This window comes from Bombus fervidus, chromosome 17 (assembly GCF_041682495.2).
Source record: "Bombus fervidus isolate BK054 chromosome 17, iyBomFerv1, whole genome shotgun sequence".
Taxonomy (NCBI): domain Eukaryota; kingdom Metazoa; phylum Arthropoda; class Insecta; order Hymenoptera; family Apidae; genus Bombus; species Bombus fervidus.
Window position 1 is genome coordinate 6938466 of NC_091533.1, and position 20375 is coordinate 6958840.

The 20375-nt window shown below is 36.9% G+C and overlaps 2 protein-coding genes across 12 annotated transcripts in view; one reads left to right on the forward strand and one right to left on the reverse strand.

The window, feature by feature from the left end:
* The window catches only part of LOC139996284 (uncharacterized), a 105405-nt gene extending 85935 nt beyond the window's left edge, over positions 1–19470 (forward strand). Inside the window, exon 5 of the mRNA XM_072020556.1 lies at positions 19454–19470. The gene's annotated coding sequence lies outside the window, so the exon portion shown is untranslated. The remainder of the gene's footprint in view (positions 1–19453) is intronic.
* Positions 1–20375, reverse strand: part of Ten-m (teneurin transmembrane protein Ten-m) — a 659822-nt gene that overhangs the window by 16227 nt on the left and 623220 nt on the right. For 6 of the 11 annotated variants that reach the window (XM_072020541.1, XM_072020544.1, XM_072020542.1 and 3 more), the window contains 9 exons: positions 19746–19928; positions 13769–13853; positions 11251–11414; positions 6530–9337; positions 4691–4980; positions 3912–4158; positions 2979–3353; positions 1516–1851; positions 435–642 (listed from right to left, as the gene is read on the reverse strand). In XM_072020541.1, coding sequence (XP_071876642.1) covers positions 435–642; positions 1516–1851; positions 2979–3353; positions 3912–4158; positions 4691–4980; positions 6530–9337; positions 11251–11414; positions 13769–13853; positions 19746–19928 — 4696 coding nt within the window. The remainder of the gene's footprint in view (positions 1–434; positions 643–1515; positions 1852–2978; positions 3354–3911; positions 4159–4690; positions 4981–6529; positions 9338–11250; positions 11415–13768; positions 13854–19745; positions 19929–20375) is intronic. The other 5 variants (XM_072020543.1, XM_072020552.1, XM_072020548.1 and 2 more) reach the window with 4 other exon arrangements.

A 20375-nucleotide genomic window follows, 5' to 3' on the forward strand; every position in this document is an offset into this window, starting at 1 on the left:
GTATTAGTCAGTCATCCGAACCTCCTTAAATTCTCGATAAACTCTAGCCGTCTTGCAAGACACGCGTTCTTCTCAGACGTATACGTCATTAGTAAAAGACATTACGTATCATATATATATAATATGTCGTGGCTACCGAGTTTCACTGTATTTGTTCCAAGTGTCTAATCGAACACACGTAAGAAAAAAGAAAGGAATTGCACGTAACATCAAAGTTGGGACGGACCAACGGGACGGACACGTTCAAGTATTATAATGTACGACGAATATATTCGTTTCTCACGAGTATATACAATAATAATATAACGCGTGTGTGTTATTATATAATAATTCTGTTATTATTACTATTATTACAGTTAGAATGATTCTCTAAAGTAACGAGACGCGTTGGACGAAGGAGAATCGTAATACGTGATCGTGCTGAACAAACTCACCTCTCGTTGAAGGTTTCTTGACGCGCGTAATTTTGAAGACTGCCTTCGTCGATTAAAAATTTCATCCTCTCGAAGAAGGAAGCGGTGATGGCCGGCGGCTGCTTTCGCAGAAGTATATCGATCGGCTTCGGTGCTGACACGCAAAGTTGGCTGCTACGACATATATGATTCGAGCAACATTCCGGATCCGCGCAATCGATGAGACCGTCTGGAAAGTATGTACGTTATCGTACAATTAGAAAAGATGATCGGTGCTAGGCGCATTCGACGTATAGTCGTGTCACTAGACAGCAAATTTTTATGCAATTTCATATTTCTATTAAGATATAATCTACGACACCTAAGGAAACATACCTATGTGCATAAACGTTTGTTTCATTTATTAAAAATTGTAACAAATACTTTTTCATATTTTTGCATGTTATCCACATTTTCTACGTATTATCACTTTAGAATTTCCTAGAAACGCATAGATATCAACAGCCTACATATCACATTGCATTTGTTAGATTACATGCGTTTGTATAACGTCTTGTGTTCGTTCTTTTGTTATAGAGTATAGTAATGGGTTCTTTATATCGGAGACTAATGGCTCTAAATGGCTGGCATAAGCCACACCCATGATTTAGAGCTCGAAGTAATATGAAAATGAAACGCGAAAACACGAAGGTAAAACCTTGTCCATAGATCTTACAACTTCGTTAATTTCACCGTTCTGATACTAACTTTACCATTTACTTTTTAAAATACAGTAACAAGTTCCTAAAAAACAATTACACGTTTCTTGATTTGGTGTGTCAATAGAATACTTTCAAACATATTTCTATCTCTAGAACCATTCATGGATAAAATAAAGCACCCTGCTTAAAGTAATTAGAGAATCACATCTACTGCATTTTTATCATATCATTTCAATAATAATTTTTTATATATAGTACATTTAAATATGCAATAGTGTTTAATTATTGTAGCGTTGAACTAGAATTAATTCTTCACATATTTATCTAACGATCTAAATAGCAACATTTACAATCTAACTCGTCGAATTATAAATAATAATTTACTCTATTTAGTTTTGTACCTTTGTCATTGTCTCTTCCGTCATTGCAGTTCTGTTCAAGAAGCACGTTGCAGTCCTTGCCATCCCAGCCATCGTAACACCTGCATTCCCATTGACCATCGTTGCCGACTCTACACTGTCCGTGTCCAGAGCAGGAATTCGGGCAACCTTCCATGGTGCAGTGTTTTCCATTCCAACCAGTCACGCACAAACAGGTCCCGTTTTTACATTGGCCGTGTTCGTTGCATCGTGGATCGCATTGCTTTAGATTACACAATTCGCCGGACCATCCGGGCAAACAGTCGCAAGCATTGTCAACGCAATGTCCGTGGGGACCGCAATCCAAATCGCATAATTCTGAAAATCATGGGATATATTGTTATTATATAAATAGAGGGATCTGTAGGAGTTGTCCTTAAATAACTGCGGATTTTATGCAAATTTGTATTTTTGCGAAGCGAAGAAATAGGATTTAAATAGAGATCTGTTTTAACTATTGAAAATTCTCTACTTTGGACTCTCTAGCTCTCCGAAATTCTTTATTTATTACTTATCAAAAATTTGTTACCCTATTTCGAATATTTGATATATTTTTGCATCTTAAAATTTCGCATAAGCGCATAAAAGTCCGCAGTCTGGTTGTCACTATATCTATTTTTGTAACAATTACGAATCATTAATAGTTCGAGTAATAGAAATCACAATTAATATAATTTTTCAAAATTTTGCGAATATCTTTGAGAAACACTAGTTAGCGTGGGGGCACTAAGCAACACAGAAGCTGGGAGAAAACCTTTTACGATTTTGTAAAAGGTGGAATTAGTTAACACTAATGGGCAATTGGATCAATGATCACAATTAGCAAAGGAGTAAAAAAAAAAAACCGGTAGAACGAACGAAATGGAGAATTATGTCGATATAAAATAGAGAGTTTCATTGATGTCACCTGGAAACATAAGAATCGATTAATCGAAGCGAACTTTCATACATATTATACGAAGAAGATTTGAAGTTACGACACAATTTAGAAAGACATTCTTACGAAGAGTTAGAATTAATAACTTAAAACGTCATTAAGAGAATTTACATTAATATAATCTACATGAGATTACATATGAACCACTACCATTGCTGTTTATCGATCGTCATTTAGATCAAATTAGAAATTCATTTTCCGATAAGACCAATGAATTTGAAATGCGTGTTACTAATTTAAACACGATCACCAGTGATATTATTCAAGCTTCAACATTATTCGTCTACGATCCTAATATCGAATCCTATATAAGAACACGGAGAACTTCGAATATTTCAATGGAGGAATATTTATTTATAATTTATATTATAAATCAACAGGACATCTTGACAGAATATATAGCTCAGCTATGTATCTAAATCTGACCATTGACTTGTCTATGTAAAGAAGATTTTACTGCAATCTAATATATACAATACACGATTGCTGTTAATATAATATTTCTTACCTTTCGAGCAGTCGTCTCCAGACCACATAGGCTCACATAGACAAGTCTGCGTCTCAAGATCGAAATTTCCATGTCCACTGCAATCGGGCAGACACTGTAACGCTTCTTTGTCCATCTGGCTACAATCTGCTCCTTTCCAGCCCTTCTTACAAATGCAGGTGCCCTCCGCGCAGAAACCATGGCCAGAGCAAGTCGGATGAGGGCAGTCCACTTCCTCGCAATACTTTCCTTTGTAGCCACGTACGCAATTGCACTTTCCATTGGTGCAATGGCCGTGTCCGTTACAATCAGGCACTTCGCATTCGTCGTGTCGTAGGGAACATTCCTTGCCCTTCCAGCCAGGGTTACATTGGCACTCTCCGTTTATGTACTCGCCTGTAGCCCAGAGGAAGAAAACGGTGTTAAAACGGAAACATAAGAAATTGTTTCCTTGCAATGTTAGATTCTACGGTGAAGCTTAATCGAAGACGAAGCCTGGAATTTATCGAGCCTCGAGGTTCTGGTTAGATAGAATTGTATCATAACCACGAGACATTGCAACGATTGACGCGTGTTTCGCTAGGAATTTTGAATATACAATGTTAGATATACGATAGTTAGATGTAAGTATGTTCATGAGTATTAGGTCGTCCGGAAAGTTTCTTTCGTTTTATCCATCGTTTCGTTTCGTTTTATCCGTTTGATCCATTCTGTTCCATCAAGATAAAGATCACAACGTTTGGCGGATTATGTTTCATGTTTTTATAACGATGCATCGTTGTAAAAGACGTGTTTGTAAAAGAAAGGCACTTTTCGGACAACCTAATAAGTAGGAACTCTGATTTCAAGGTTTAAATTCAGGATAATCTCAAGTTATAGGTCTTTCTAAAATGTTTCTTCTTGATACTATTTATTTTTCTTTTTGAAATTAATACGAAACAAATGTTCACTTACCACGTTGACTACAGAGAACAGGACAAACGCTCTCGCTGCAATCTTCGCCACCGAAACCAGGATTACATTGGCAGTGACCCAGCAGACATTCGCCCTTTCCACTACAGCCATTCGGACAATTGTGCGTCATGTCTTCCGCGATCATAGCTATAAACGATACTTCCTGAGGATCACCGTCGTCGTTGTACAACGAGAGGAACCAATGACCGGGCTCCATATAGTGCGTCACTTCCTTCTTGATCGATGGCTAGACGAGAAACCAGGAAACTTTAGTAATTTCTTATCGATTTTTCTAGCTATTCTTTTGCTACAGATGAAACACTTCCAAAAAGTGCTTCCGAGGGAAAAAAATAAAAAAAAATCTCTGAGAACCCGGAATATTTGATCTTCGTTCCTGTTACAATTAAGAGAGAAAAAAAAATAATAGAAATGAACTGTTTTTAAAGATTTCGTCAGAATGAAGCGATAATTTGATCTTATTAGATTCAACACGTTAAGTGCGGTAGTTGTCTTCAAGTGCACTGACTAAATACAAGCATTCTGTTATAAATTTCAAATGAAAAAACTAATTTGCTTCATTTTTATATCAGCGAACATTCTTCAAGAATATAGAAAATGATAAATCACTATTTTTCCAAATATTTCAAACCACAAAACTATCAAATCTCACTCAGTACGAATCGTCTGAACTTAAAATTCACGGCACGTAACGTGTTAATGACCTTTTCTACGATTCTATTCTAGGAAAAAAAAAAGAAAAATGGGGCAGTGGCACATACAATAACACTAACATGGGACGCCCGTGTGGTTCTGGCCTTGAAACCACTCAGTACTTCCAGAAGATCGTACTGCGTGTGAGTAGGAAGAGCGTTTCTTCTTGCGTAGACGCCGATACTGGCTCCACGAGGAATATTATAGTCGAATCGCACGTACGCAGCTTCCGACTGGTAGAATTGCATGTTCCAGTAGCTGTATGGTGGAATCTCTTTGCTGAGCTTCTGTCCGAGACCCACTTGGGCGAAAGTCGTGCCGTCAGGTGGGAAGGACCTGGCGGGGAAAGTTCTTGCACCTGGAGAACGCGAGATGAAACGTCACTTCCATCCTTTCGCTTTTGTACGAAATCAGTTTTCTTTCGGATGACTCGTTTTTTTACTATTTTTTTGATGTTTCGATAGAATAAATTGTCTCTTTGGAAGTATGTTGACTATGACAATCTTAGAAACTGAAGCGTTGGTAAATAAAATATTTATTCCTTTTTTAGAGCTTTTAAAAATAAAGGCAAAGAAAATGTGTATCAAGGAATATCGATCGCTAAGCAACGAAAATTCGTTACTAGATGTATTATTCTTTCTAATGTAGGAAAGAAAGATATTCTCCGTAAGAAAACAGATTGTTGTTGCTTAATTTTTAAAGCATAAAAGGTTTATAAAAATTGCGTGGCTTTATACTTAGCTAGGCTTGCGCATCAGCGAATTTCGTGATTTTCTTTCGCTCCGACTAACTTCTAACTATAAAACTTCTATTTACAATTCACAAATTCTCACCGCTGTCGTTCTTTTAATCGTCTTTGTAAGAACCAATTAACCTCGATTTCAATATTACTAAAGAATAAAGAAACAGCAAGAAGACTCTAAAAACAAAGTTGATTCTTAAATGATATAAGGATTAAATGTTAATTTGCAATTCACAAATTTTAATCTTTTTCGTTCTATTGTCTTCGATCTTCGGAAGAACCAGTCAACTTCCATTTCAATATTAAAAAAAAAAAAAAAAAAAAAAGAAGAAGAAAGACAGAAAAGAAAAAGATACTAAAAATAAAATTGGTTCTTAGGTTCCTCGAACGAATTCTCATCACGTTCTTCTGGCGTAACACTATTATCAGCATCGTTTTTCTTTCTCCTTATTTCAAGAATCTCGTGCAAGAGCTGATTAGAAAATAGCTCGGTTACGTAGCTGCGTAAACGCCGTGATGTACCAACACCATATTACAATATTACACAAGCTTCTCTAACCACTAGTGAACATCTAAACACACCGAACGTTCTACAGGCAAACGAACTTCGAGCGTGATAAATAGACTATGGATATTTATCCACTTATGGGAAATTTCAAGTTACAAAAGTTTACAATATAAAAATTTACGTAATATACAAAAATACATAATTCTTAATTCCGGAATCAAAAGAAGAAATAGTAACATGGAACTATATGTGATAAGGTATATAATGTAATATGGACCATATTTCCTATAAAAAACAAGAGATATGACTTTTTTTCTGCCATGTGATCTTCATACGAAATATCCCAAGTAAGAATTTCTCCTTCGGTTCCATTTCTTTAATTTTATTCCCAAAAACACAAATCTGTATAGATAAACATCCACAATCTAATAGGAACAACTACATTAAGAATCTACGTGTATATCATACTATCCAAACTTCGAAGAAAAGCTTGCATCGGCGGGATAAAGGCAGCTTAGAAAGAGCCTAATTAAAAAGAATAAAATAAGCATAATATATTACAGCAAAATTCATAAATCAAACTACTAAACAAAGATATAAGAAAAAGGTAAGAATTAAGAGGCAAACGTTTGAAAACAACCATAAACGGGGCCTCACCTTCCAGGATCAGTATAGTGGGTTCTGGGGGTAATGGCGTTGTCCCAGAACATGACAAGCCTACACTGCTCGACTCATCCTCATAACTCGGAGTAGTGGTCCAGTCAACAGTCCCAGTACTCTCCTCAGTCGTGGATTCATAATCATTCTCATAGCTCGTACTCGTTCCTTCTTTTACAGACTCCTTCCCCAAACTTACAGAAGTTTCCTTTCCGTCCTTGGAGTCCATCTGTTTCAGCGTGACCCCATCAAACACTGCAGACTCTTGACGCTCATCTATTTCATCCATCGAAAGATTCAAATTATGTGGTTGATCCTCGAAGTTCAGGGTATCATCTATGGCTGAAAATGGATCCCACTCGTCAGAGGATGAGCCCATGCATGGACACGAGCACTCGCACTCGCCACCAGCCCAAATTGGTGGCGGTGGAGAAGATGGTGGCTGAGGCGGTGGAGGCAATCGATTGTCTTCGGAATTCGCGACAGAGTTCTTTGCCATGCTCGAAGCACTTTCCACGGGTGTCTCATGAACCTTAACCTCGTCCACGTTTACTTTAGCGGCTTGTTTGTCATTGATATCGTCACCGTTGGTTGGGACAGAGACAGACAGCACGTAAAGCGGTTTCGAGGAAGCCGAGTCTCCAGAAGCTATCGTGATGTTCACAAGCACCCGATGCGATGATGATGATGAAGATGAAGAGCTCGATGAACTCGGTGAACCTGATGAAGATCGATGAAGACGATCGACTGGTACTTCGATGATTTTTATTTGCTGTGTCAATGGTGGTGACGATTCGGAGTTAGGTTTGATCGGAGCTTGAATATTGTTAGAAGCATCGTGTGTCTTTTTCAATGAATCGTCGTGTACAGAATCGGTTTCTGAAGATTTTTCGTGATACATTCTCCGCGGTGGTAATGAATCGAACTTAGATTTAGTTGTAGACTGCATGTTATTAAAATTACTGTGCACTTTTTTGTATGAATCTTCGTTTATAGCGTCATCCTCTGCAGATTTTTCGTGAAACATTTTCTCAAACTCTCTTAAGAACTCCTCGTTACTCTCTTCTCTAGTGATAACCCTCAGATCACCAGTCTGATGCACCAAATTCGATTTCTGAGGAACATTGTTGGTCTTCAGTTCATTCTCCAAAAAACGGTCCAGCTTCTTGTCCTTCATCGTGGTATGATCTTCAGCTATTTCATGATTTAATTTGACAATTTCCACCTCGTCTTGCCCGTAATTATAAACAGGATAGTCTCTCTGGAATTCTTCGGATTTCTCAGGACTGTTCGCATGACTGGGCAAAGTTTCAGACTCGGACGAAGAATCTTCTCGGGAGAGTTCTCGCGTTTCCTTCACAACATCCGAAAAATCATCGGAAGAACTCGCGTTCCTGCGATTCTGTGGTCCGTTCCGAGCAGTACTTTCAGTTTCCAGATTCTTACCGTCTTTCTCGTCCTTCGGGGTACTTAACGAACTAGCGACATCTACGTGCTCTACTACCAGCGCTGGCACAATATTTGCTTCGAAATCATTCTTTGTTGAACTTGTTGTACTTACGGTTAACGAATCGGCGACATTCATATCATACTCAGTGACATCCGCAAAGAAAGTCGTGTTATTTGTAGATATATGTTTTTCTAGTAACTTTCTATCGTTCTCTATCGATTTCATGTCAGTGAGATTCGCGATGATCTCGTCGGTTTCGACACGCGTGGGCGAAGCAGTGTCATTTATGTATTTATTATTTTCTAATAACTTTCTATCGCCTTCTGTATCGTTCTTTTGTAACTTTACTTTAGTAAGATTCACACTGGATTCGTCATATTTGAAATCCGCGGACAAAGACGTATTATTTGTGTATTTATTCTTTTCAAACGGTTCTTTATTACGTTCTCTATCGTTTTCTAGTAACTGTCTATTATTCTCTACATTTAATCCTAAATCTTTCTGTGCAACTTCTACAACGCTACTACCAGTACTACCCTCGTTGAACGAATGTTTCACGGTGATCGATTCGACGTTAAACTCGTTCGATTCTATGTCTACCGAGAACGTTCCAAAACTGGACGCCCTAGGGACGAAAGTTTCACTAGTCTGAGCGTTACCATTGTCTCCACTCGACTCGCCAAACTCGCTAAATTCGGCGATCGAATCTGTTGTAGCCCGATTCTCAATGATCGATTCTGTAGTGACAACAATCGAATCTAAATTATCGGACTCAGACTGCGTGAAATCGTTGTTGATTTGACTCTCTGAAGGTTGGTCGTTAAGTGAAACGAAAGAGTCACTAGCAGCAGGGTGAACAGAGGAGGATGTAGCGGCAGTGGTGTAATTATTAGTAATAACCGAAGAGTCAGAGACATTCGCACGAAGCAACGATCCCAATGGACTCGTTGATGACAAAGGCAACGACGAAGAAGATTTTTGATCGTCCGCATGCTCCGTTTCATGCACATTAACCATACCAGGACGATCCTCGTTGAACTGTGACGTCGGTTCGTTTGTCACGGTCGACGAGAGCTGTTCACGTTCGCGGGATGCGACAGTTTGGTGCAACGCATGCTGGTTAAACGTGTCCCTACGTTTACGGGTGTACGCGTGCTCTAACATGCTAGCCGATGGGTTAATACTACCTCCTGAGGATGCTTGTTGCCGTGTTCGTCCGCTCGACTGCGACGAGGACGCGGTTGCCGAAGAAGAGGTCTTGTTCCCGTCCGAGGACAGTGGTTTTGTATCCGAGTTCTCGCCAACCAGAACTGCGCAGGCTTTCGTGCTTTGGTACGACCGGTTCACTATGCTGGAAACTGAAATATAAACGGTGGTTTTGCTACGCTCTTTGATCTTTTTTAATGTGACGAGATGAATAGGATAGAAATTTTGAATAAAGTTTTAAAACGCTTCTTTTTGCAGTCAGAAAATAGATCGTACGAGGTACTCGTAACTATCGATATAGGTATATCGTGATGTAAATTTTAAATTCACTTTAGTGTTAAAGTAAATGTATTTATAGAACAATAATATAAACAATTTCGGTGATCTTAAGTAGAATTCGTCATAGAATTCGTCGTTTTAAAACGCTTCTTTTTGCAGTCAGAAAATAGATCGTACGAGGTATTCGTAACTATCGATATAGGTATATCGTGATGTAAATTTTAAATTCACTTTAGTTTTAAAGTAAATGTATTTATAGAACAATAATATAAACAATTTCGGTGATCTTAAGTAGAATTCGTCATAGAATTCGTCGTTTTAAAACGCTTCTTTTTGCAGTCAGAAAATAGATCGTACGAGGTACTCGTAACTATCGATATAGGTATATCGTGATGTAAATTTTAAATTCACTTTAGTTTTAAAGTAAATGTATTTATAGAACAATAATATAAACAATTTCGGTGATCTTAAGTAGAATTCGTCATAGAATTCGTCGTTTTAAAACGCTTCTTTTTGCAGTCAGAAAATAGATCGTACGAGGTACTCGTAACTATCGATATAGGTATATCGTGATGTAAATTTTAAATTCACTTTAATGTTAAAGTAAATGTATTTATAGAACAATAATATAAACAATTTCGGTGATCTTAAGTAGAATTCGTCATAGAATTCGTCGTTTTAAAACGCTTCTTTTTGCAGTCAGAAAATAGATCGTACGAGGTACTCGTAACTATCGATATAGGTATATCGTGATGCAAATTTTAAATTCACTTTAGTTTTAAAGTAAATGTATTTATAGAACAATAATATAAACAATTTCGGTGATCTTAAGTAGAATTCGTCATAGAATTCGTCGTTTTAAAACGCTTCTTTTTGCAGTCAGAAAATAGATCGTACGAGGTACTCGTAACTATCGATAGAGGTATATCGTGATGTAAATTTTAAATTCACTTTAGTTTTAAAGTAAATGTATTTATAGAACAATAATATAAACAATTTCGGTGATCTTAAGTAGAATTCGTCATAGAATTCGTCGTTTTAAAACGCTTCTTTTTGCAGTCAGAAAATAGATCGTACGAGGTACTCGTAACTATCGATATAGGTATATCGTGATGTAAATTTTAAATTCACTTTAGTGTTAAAGTAAATGTATTTATAGAACAATAATATAAACAATTTCGGTGATCTTCAGTAGAATTCGTCATAATTTATTTGAAGCGGAATTCATGTTATGAATTTCACTGATAAAACGCAACGAATATGTAGAATAATCCGATATTGTCCATAATACTTGATGACTCGTAAACCAATACTATTTCACTTAAATATTACAGAACACAGGGGTTCTGTAGTTTATTTAATTTCTTAAAAATTTGTTCGTTATAAATATTTCTACTCAGTTCATTGAACTTCCAGCAGAAAATGTCTAAGAATCTAAAAGCTAAGTCTTGATATCGAACCAAACCATCGGTGATTTAGAAGATTAATTTATTTATGTATAAAGTTACTCTATATTTATTTGGTTTTCTAATGATTTATTCGTTAGAAATATTTCCACTAATCTTCGATCTATGTAAAAACGAATTTGATAGTAAATCAAATCGTTAACGATTCAGAAGATTTGTTCACTTACGAAGTTAGCGTGTATTTGACAATGAAAACCAACAAGTATAATCAATTAATTATTCCTTATTAACGAATTATTATTTCATCAAACGACGGTATAAACATTTGTTTATTTAATCTAGATGTACAAAGATTGAATATAAATTAGACGACGACTTACCTACTACGTAGGCTAGTGCCGCCGTTATACACAGCGAGACCATAAGCAGTATCATTGCAATTAATTTCCAGCTGCACCAGTCGACCCCTTTGACAAAATGGCAGCGAATGCTTTGTCTCCTCATTGGGATCATTGAGGGCGCGTGGCCATACGGTAAAGGTACCCTGCAATCAACAAATTGATCTCATTTTACTTCCGCTTTATACATCAAAGATTATTTACTCTCATGAGGAAATTTTACTGTGTTACAAAGATTTCGAATATTTTAATAGCAGGAAAACAATAGGTCGTGGAATTGTCTTTCATTTGAAGAGACAAAAAGCAACGATTTATTTAAATAATATACATATTCATCGAGTCGCTTTCCATCCAATTCTTCTATATGTTTTGAGAAGATTTATATCTTCCGTGACATCAAAATTGAGAGATCAACTCATCAAGAATGGACTCGTCATATTCTTGAAACAGCTTTGAGCTCTTTTCATATTCTTTATCGGATCTTCGTGCCTCTCCTTAGTCAAGTTATCAAACTTTAGTCAATTTAAAAATTACACAATTCGTCTACTAACTTTCTTCCAAAATTAAAGAATTTCTTCTTTAATTTTAAATGAAAAAAAAAGTCACGATACCGATTCTTCTACAAAATTAGAGAGTTTGTCTTGAGTTTTAATGATTAAAAGAAGACGCAAGATACATATATCCGGAGCGGAGTCGTAAAGTGGTAGCACGGTCCGTATGATTCGACGCTGTCTCCGAACGTTGATTTCAAAGGAAGCGGAACGCCGGTTCACGTCGTTTGATACGCGGCAAATATATTTGTACTCGTCACGTGCTCTCGCGCAAAAGCATCAACCCAGGGCTCCTGGAGTATGTTTATGCTGAACGTGGAAGCGCGCGTTTCCAAGTAACTCAGAAACGTCTAACAAAAATATTTAAACGGGACGGGCCGGGTTTCCGAGCAGCGAGAGGCTGCCTGTTTGCTTTCGTTGCATCACGCGATAATGGAAAACGAAAGCCAGACGCATCGTCGTCGTCCTCGTCGTCTTATTCGCGCAGATCTTTCCCCTTCTTTCACTTTACAACCCCGTGTGCAATCGAAAATCGCGCGAATTCTCTCTTTCTTTATATTTTTTTCTTCCCCTCTCCCCTTTTTCTTTTTAAATGAACGACCGATCAAGTTGATTCTCGCGTCTAAATATTTAGAGCACGAATTAAGTCTGGGTTGCACGAGTCGAGAAAAATTTAGAAACTTTGAACGGAAGTTTGGATTTTTTCTGTTTTAAATCTGGAGTTCAGAAATCCTTTGTGGGAAGTATATATGTTTCTTTCTTTTTCGTGTATTTTCGTTTCAGGTTGTTCGTGCTTTATTATTTGAAAAGCAAAGAAATTTAAAAAACGTTATTTCCTTTCTACTGAATTTCTATTATATGAAGAGTCTACTTTGTGGCTTGTGACACTTTTCTGTTGCAAGTTGATGTTTCATTAATACGATCGCTGGATATTTATTCGTGGCTTTGCTGATAATCGCGCGTATCACATTTTGTAGGTCTACCAAAGCCACAAACTATCTTAAAATTTATTATCGTCTTCCAGGATAAATTAAAATATTTCCTAAAGAAAAAATATCGTATTATGTTCACTCAATTCGAGAATGGTAAGATCAAGCATTGCCAGTAAATAAAAATTCGACGAATATTTGCTCTCTTCCAATTTATTATCACAACAATTGCACAAAGTAATAAAATAGGAACATTTCCACGAAAGCAGAATTCCTATAGCGTCTAGTTTACGACGGTTTAGTAAATTTCGAGTATGTTTTAGTAAAACTCGAGGATCTATAGAGATTCGTGGTCCCAAAGCGCACGATTTTTCACGGTAACATGGTGTCACGTGCACAAAAACCATTCTCCGATGGGATGACACTTCAGCTTCAAACATTGACTCATTGTACGACACCATCTGAATAGATGATTCACGAGATCTCCCTTGAGTACGTTCTCCGTTGTTCAAGAAGAGAACACGAAGAAGCGATTGTTCGCCACGGTTCGTTCGTTCCGATCTAGCACCGTTCGTTTTTCGAAATTTCCATGACCTATTGCCTCCCTTTTTCTTTTTTTATTCTTCGTCCTTTTAACTTTCGTACAATAAACGTTCGTAAGTCGTGCAAGACTTAAAAAAAAAGCTTGTAAATTTTCGAATAATAAATTGTCTATTTCAAGCAAATTATTTCGTTGGAACATCGATTGTCACGATATATTTGATTTTAAATATAAACTTGTTATTTAATAAACCGTGATATTTTAACGTCATTGTAGATCCAAATGAAATTAGGATGATAGAATCCGATACAGAAGATTCCAATGAATTCGGACATTTAATTATTAGGGGCGAGCAGAATTTGAAAACTGCGCTGCCTGCTGTTCAAGCGTCGCATCTTTTTACAGGAGCAAAAAACGAAAAATACAGAAGCCTATTTATATAGAATAGAATCGTATGGTAGAGAATGAGATAGGCTTACCTGTCCATGTTGTTCTGCAGCTCGACTTTTATTGGACTATTCCCCGTGGACTGATTCTTGTTGTTGTACTCATTCTTCGGTATCTCTGTGAAAAGAGAGAACAGAACGATAGAGACAATTTGTTACGTTGCAGATCGACGAAATTTCTCGTGGGAAATGTTGCCCTAGTTTTTACCTAACCCAACTTTTATTCTATCTTTTTCTCTCTCTCAGTTTTTCTTTGTTCGTGTAATATCTTCGCGATTCTTTCTATACAGTATCATGCTGTTGTCCTCTGTTGTCCTTTCTGTAGAAAATAATTCATCGGTGTACATGTCGGGCAATAGAGGCAGCAATCCAAGAGTCACCGATCTAATCCCATTAAATTCCGAAAATGTGTACTGCATCGTGTTCTATCAATTGTTTAACGCTTTGTTTTAGATATCGTAGTTGACAGACGTAGGTCGAGTTTAGTTAGAAAGTTGGAAGCGATATGACTGTAGATAGTCTTATTTCGAAGTTTTTATATATAAAAAAAGCAAGCGTGTTCTATTATATAAACAAATTCTTTAATGTAACTGTTTTATTATATAGTTCCTTTTATATTAGTTATTTTTATTTTGAAAGTAATTTATAATTTGTTTCGTATTTGTATAAAAGAAATGTAAAGAGAGATGTAACAGACTTAATTTTTCCAATGCTTTCGCTAAGTGAGTTCAATATAGAAGAATAATCTACTAAAAAGCAATAATAATAGCGTATTATACTAATTAACTAACTAAAAATACAATCTACGAACCAGTTTAGTTAAATAGTTATTATTCATCGTTCGCATCAATACATCGATAGCTCAATGTTATTGAGCGAACAACTGAGTATGTAAGTATGCAACATATGAGTACACAACTTTGTTTCACCAGCGTATAAATTATGATCGTCTAACTCCACTTTAAACAATCGCATTCACCCGATGCATACGATGAAACGTGAGAAGAAAATGAAAATACTTAAGGACAATGATTCCGTCTATATCAGTATTCATTATACAACGCCGTTTTCAATTATCCGGTTCGAAGGAAAGTCCGAGGGATCGATGAGTGGCCTGCTAGAAAAACCACCATCGTTTACACGGGGACGATCTTGTGGTGTTTCCAAGGTGTTCAGTTTTCCTTATGCACCTTGTGGTCTGGCCGCTTGAAATTCAAACCGAAACCACGATGAATCATGTACTTATCGATTCAACACGGGGCCTCGTTCACCGTCTCGCTTCTTCCTCTTTTTCCTTCGTCTTCGGGTTGTATCGGTAGAACACGGTGCAAAGAAAAGGTCGCCGCGTCTGGCATCGCAAAATGCGCGAACCTCTATCCGCCATATTTCAAGATAGGGTTATTCGAGTCACCTAAGCTTCAAAATATCTTAAAATTTAATCTTGAACTTTGCACCGGATAATCAAACTTATAGTACATCGTGGGGCACCATTAGTCTTTAATGCAGATTGATATTTAAATAATAATGAATAATCCTGCTTTAGCTGGTCGTATAACGAGTAAAAAAGAAAGAAAGAAGACGCGAAGGTTTGTTTAATTCATTTTTTCCGACAGCTCCGCCCATACGCGTTGTCCTCTCTAATTAAGTGTACCTCAAGTAATTAGAAATGTGTATAATAAATATGTCGAACAGATAAAAGGGGTACAATTAATCTGTCAGTGGTGGGCCATTCATCGAGTACCATTGCAAAGGCTTTGATTTCATGTTGAAATGATCTACCTGTGAGGTTGTGACCTATTATGAGAGGATTTAGGATTTGAAGCTGTGTTTAGGTGAATGATGATTAAAACAGGTACATATCGACTTTAGATTAGGTTTCTTCCAAATTACCACCAATTAATCTTTAATAAACGATTTAATAATCTTTAATAAAATCTTTAAACATACGATGGTTTGTTTATTTATTTATCGTAGAATTTCTGATATTTCTGGTATTTGTCTCATTTTTGTAGAACATAAATGTCCAATTAATATTGTAAATGTATTAGTAGAATAAAGCTTTACCCAACTTGATTTAATGCTTTAGAAGAATAGAGGTTTTGGTTATTTCGAGTATCCGTTTAACTGTGATGAATAAAAAAATAAATATTCGATACCCGTGTTATCTTTTTTTAATTTTAGAATTTACATTGAATTCGATGAAATATTTCTATTTAGACTGTCACGTATTATTGGATATTTTTGGTTATTGTTATGAAATAAAAATACTCTCCATAAGCCACTTTTAAATAAATTTAACATTCTGTAATGTTACTTGGCGGGTGAACGCACTCGTGTTAAAATTTGTTATCCTCATTTTTTACCTCTTACTCGCTTGATGTTACTGAAATTAAGTAAATTCAGTAGCTACAAGCATTACTTTGTCAATATATGCTAATGCACTTGCTTACTTAACGTTACTAAAAAATTTACTCGAACTTGAGAAAAATTAATTAACCAATATTTGAAAACTTTGCAACAGCACTAGCGTTTTTTAAAACCCTTTAACCTTAGTTCCTCGTAATATCAATTGTATAATCATAATTAAAATACAACTTTGTTAAATAATCCATCTAATTAAAATCACATATAAATTACAATTTAATCCTTAAAAGAATCTACATAGAGATATTTTCTAGATGTTTTCTCAATAAAACCAATAAAAAAACCTTAGCCAATAAAACATAGTCACCGTGTTATATGTTGACAAGTATTTCCAATGCGGGAAAGTAAATCACGTTGGTTTGGTGAGTGATTAAGGCAATTCTGACACGCTAATCGTAGACATATCCCTTTTTCTACGGTTCCTGGCATTAGGCGTCGTCTCGTGCGGCGGATAATCACGAATAAAGAAGCAAAACGAATGGGCAAAGAGGCAGTCCAGAATCCCCATAATAACGGATATCTGCCTAAATGCCATAATCATCGAATTTTGGGGCCGAGCGACCGGCAACACCTGCAATTAGCGGCTTGGGGTCTACTTTTGCGGACCTTCGTCTTCCCACGCTTCGATTTCCTGCTCACCAGGTATATGTAACGAGTGAAGGGTAAAGCAGCGAATTCTAACGTAAGAATAAAACGAAGGGTTTCCAAGAGTATTTCAATGCGGTCCTTTTACATGTTTCTATAGAAAAGCATTCACGAGGTAAGGATTTTATTGTTTGATTACTTTTCAAGACAATTTTATGAGATTGTGTTGTTTATAGGGGATGTAAGAGAGGCCTTTTTTTCATTGCAATATTATGTAAATAGAGTTGTAAACACAAAGGAAGAAGTCTCATTGATTAAAGCATTAAAAAATAAAGTACCTACAAAAATTGTATCTGTGGTATAAAAATAGCGAGGAACATGAAAATACACGTATTTCTTCCAACAACGATACAATCTCAATGTCCACAAGCATGATTCGCCTAACCGTTAGGAAAGATGAATGGCCATAGAATTTCGCAAACACTTGGATGACGGATTCGACGAAGCCGAGAAGTGCATTATCGACAGCGGCGAAAGGGACAAAAGCCTAGAAAAGATTGGTGGCCGTGTCGATGACCAGACCAGAAAGGAAAAAAGAGAAAGACCAAGGATCGACCTTAGGTGGAGCCTAAAGTATTCTGTGGAAGGTCATAAGCGTCAGCCAGTGTCATAACCGAGGGTCAATAAGTCGAGAGATCATAAATCACCGTTCGAGCCGCGTCCCACGGTTTTGAAACGCTATAAAGCTTTCAAGTGTTCCGAGGTTTCTCGCTAGAGAATCGTTTTCGGCGCCTGGGTCGTCTGAACCGTAGAAAATTTCCAGTCCTACCTTAGTTAGCAACCAAACAAGGGAAGGAACGCGTCTTATTGTGTTGTTGAAAACGTCAGAAACCTCGGTTTTCGTCTATGTTTTCCCTTTAGTTGGTGTAGATTGCTGTTAAAGTGTTTCGAAAAGCCTGTTCACGGTATGCTTTTCCTCTGTCGAATGCACTCAACTGTTGGGACATCGAGGCACGTCATTTCATGGCTGTGCGTCTCTGGTAAATTTCGATTACCTAGCTGCTGGTTCTGAGAGAGAATCGTTTTAAGCGTCGCTTAGGGTAGTTTTTCGGTCATCAGCTCCGACACAGATGGAAAATTACTGCGAAAATGTGGAAAATTTTGAGGCTACTGATTGAAGACCTAAAATGAATGAACGAAGAACATCCTCGTCTCCTTTTAGAGAAAAAGATTTAGTAGCTTTGAACATTTTATGACTTATTATATGCACACATTGTGGACCAAAAATTTGGAATCATTTCTCAGTGATTATATCGAATCTGCTACTAATTCTGTTATGTATGTTCAAAATTAACGTGACAGATATTTCAGTAGCAATTTCCCATAGCTTTCAACATTTTTCGCAACATCTTTTCAGAATATTCTATACAGATCAACTTCTTTAAATTTTTTCGAAGAATTCTATATAGGTAGAACGACTTGTTTTAAAGTTTCTGGGGAACAGGTCCTATTTGTTCTTTCAAAATAAACGAAGAGTCTTTCATTTGGATATTTCGACAAATAACGAAAGTAAATTTTTAACGAAAACGTTGAATTCTTTAGAAACTGCTCGGGGTCCTGTTTGGCCGATAAGATAGCGGCTAGAAGGAAACTTCGTCTTGAAAATTATCGCACCCCCGCCCACCATTGGTTACCACTGATTACAGCGTGTACTACCCTCGTCAGAAACGTCAGTCACTTCCCCCTCTCCTTGGCTAAGCCTTCTTATTACAGCCCTCGATGAAACATTGTCCGTGTTATCGGTGGACACACCTCCTCCAAACACTTTTCTTCCAAGAATCTTTTCCCTTTTACTTTCGTTCAGCAAACTTCACAAGTCACTGTGATAACCGACTGAAATCTATATAATCAATTTTAAATCATCGATGTTTTCTTAAACTTTTTCTAAGATCATTTCAAAGTTCGAACCAGTTCTCAATTTCAAACGCATTCACCGCTGTTGCTAGCATATGGTGTGTCGTCTTAACGATCAAAAATTTATTTTTTACCAGATTTTTGATCGAAATAACGAATTTAACGAAAATATGAATTTGAGGTCAGTCTTCGTGTCAGTTTAGGGCTAGTTTTTGTGTCCTTGGAAATCTTCCTCGGAAATTTCAGCCTTTTGTTAAATAGAAATTCTCGTTAAATAGAGAAGATTGAAAAATCCTTAAGTAACTTTGCAACGTTTAAAGGAAGTATACTTTTATGGCTATGTATAATGCAGTGTTAGAGTCTATCTTTGTTTAAACAGAAAAACGCAAAAGCTATAAGAGTTTGCTTGATGCAAAGTCGAAAGCTACGTATCTCAAACAGAATCCTTATCTACTGTCTCTTAGGCAGTCAATCTTGCTCTCTAGATATTTGTTTCTCAAACACTTTTAACCGATATCATCCTGGGGAAACTCTCGAGATCCTGGAAAAATGTCGATCGGTGTAAAGTTCGCCTCTGTTTATCTACAGATCGATTATTTAGAGATCCGATGCAAACATTACCAAGAATCCACCACTTCGAATCCACAAAAAGACGTTTGAGGAATATTTTTAGGAAATCTCGATCAAATAGTTTAAACAAAACTATTTTATTTTATGTATAAAACGTTTTATACATAAAATTTTACTCAAACGATATTTAATGTCGATTTAAATCATAGTTTATATTTGCCAAAGACACAAAGAATTCCGATAGAATATTTAATGTATCAAAATTTGTCAAGTACGAAACGTTAGCAACAAATCTTCTACTACAATTTTTGTGTCGTCATCGAAAGAACGGCTCTAACTTATCTCATCCAGCAATTTCTTAACAAGCTCAAACAGTTATCGAGCTGATCAAGCGGAGATACGTAATCGTACAACTTTGTGTTTCGAGGAAGTGAAACCCCTTTGCCACGTTTTTGTCTTGGCCTCTTTTTCGCTTTGAGAACGTAAATCAATGCCTTGAGCAACCCCTAATACTCACTTGGTATACTGTAGAAGCCGCCTGATGAGGTGCGTACGAGGCAGGACGGCTGGAGGTCGGGATCACGCTCGTGATCGCTGGCTGCGTGACTTCCTGGCAATCTTCCGTTGACGCGGCTCATTGTAGGGTTACGGGGTGGCACATCGGGCGGGCCCCGCGGCGCCGAATTGTCCAACAAACACCCTATAACAAACAAGAAGGGATACTTGTTAATTATTCCCGTGAATATCTCGATAACTGAAATATGTTAGAAATTTTAGAAGATTTTTTTATCTTTGGAGCTTTAGATTTATTTTCATGTTAGCTTTGTGTTTTATTGTCTAACCCTCGGATTCTTCTTTATTTTAGTTTTAAATAATTTTATCGCGTGCCTAGATCTCTTTTGTATTCTTAGAAAATTAACGTTTTATTAAATAATAGCATCTATACCGTATATCAACAATTTTTCTTTGAATTTTCCAAACAATAAACACCACGCAACCGCTATTACGACTGCTATTAAAACACGTTCAAAGGACAATTCGATCCCGCTTAAAAATAACGTTGCGGTTTAGATTACTGGGTCTTCTTCCAGGTACTCGAACAATGTCTAAGCGTAATCCTGGGCAGGTGGCCAGGCGGTTTTCATCG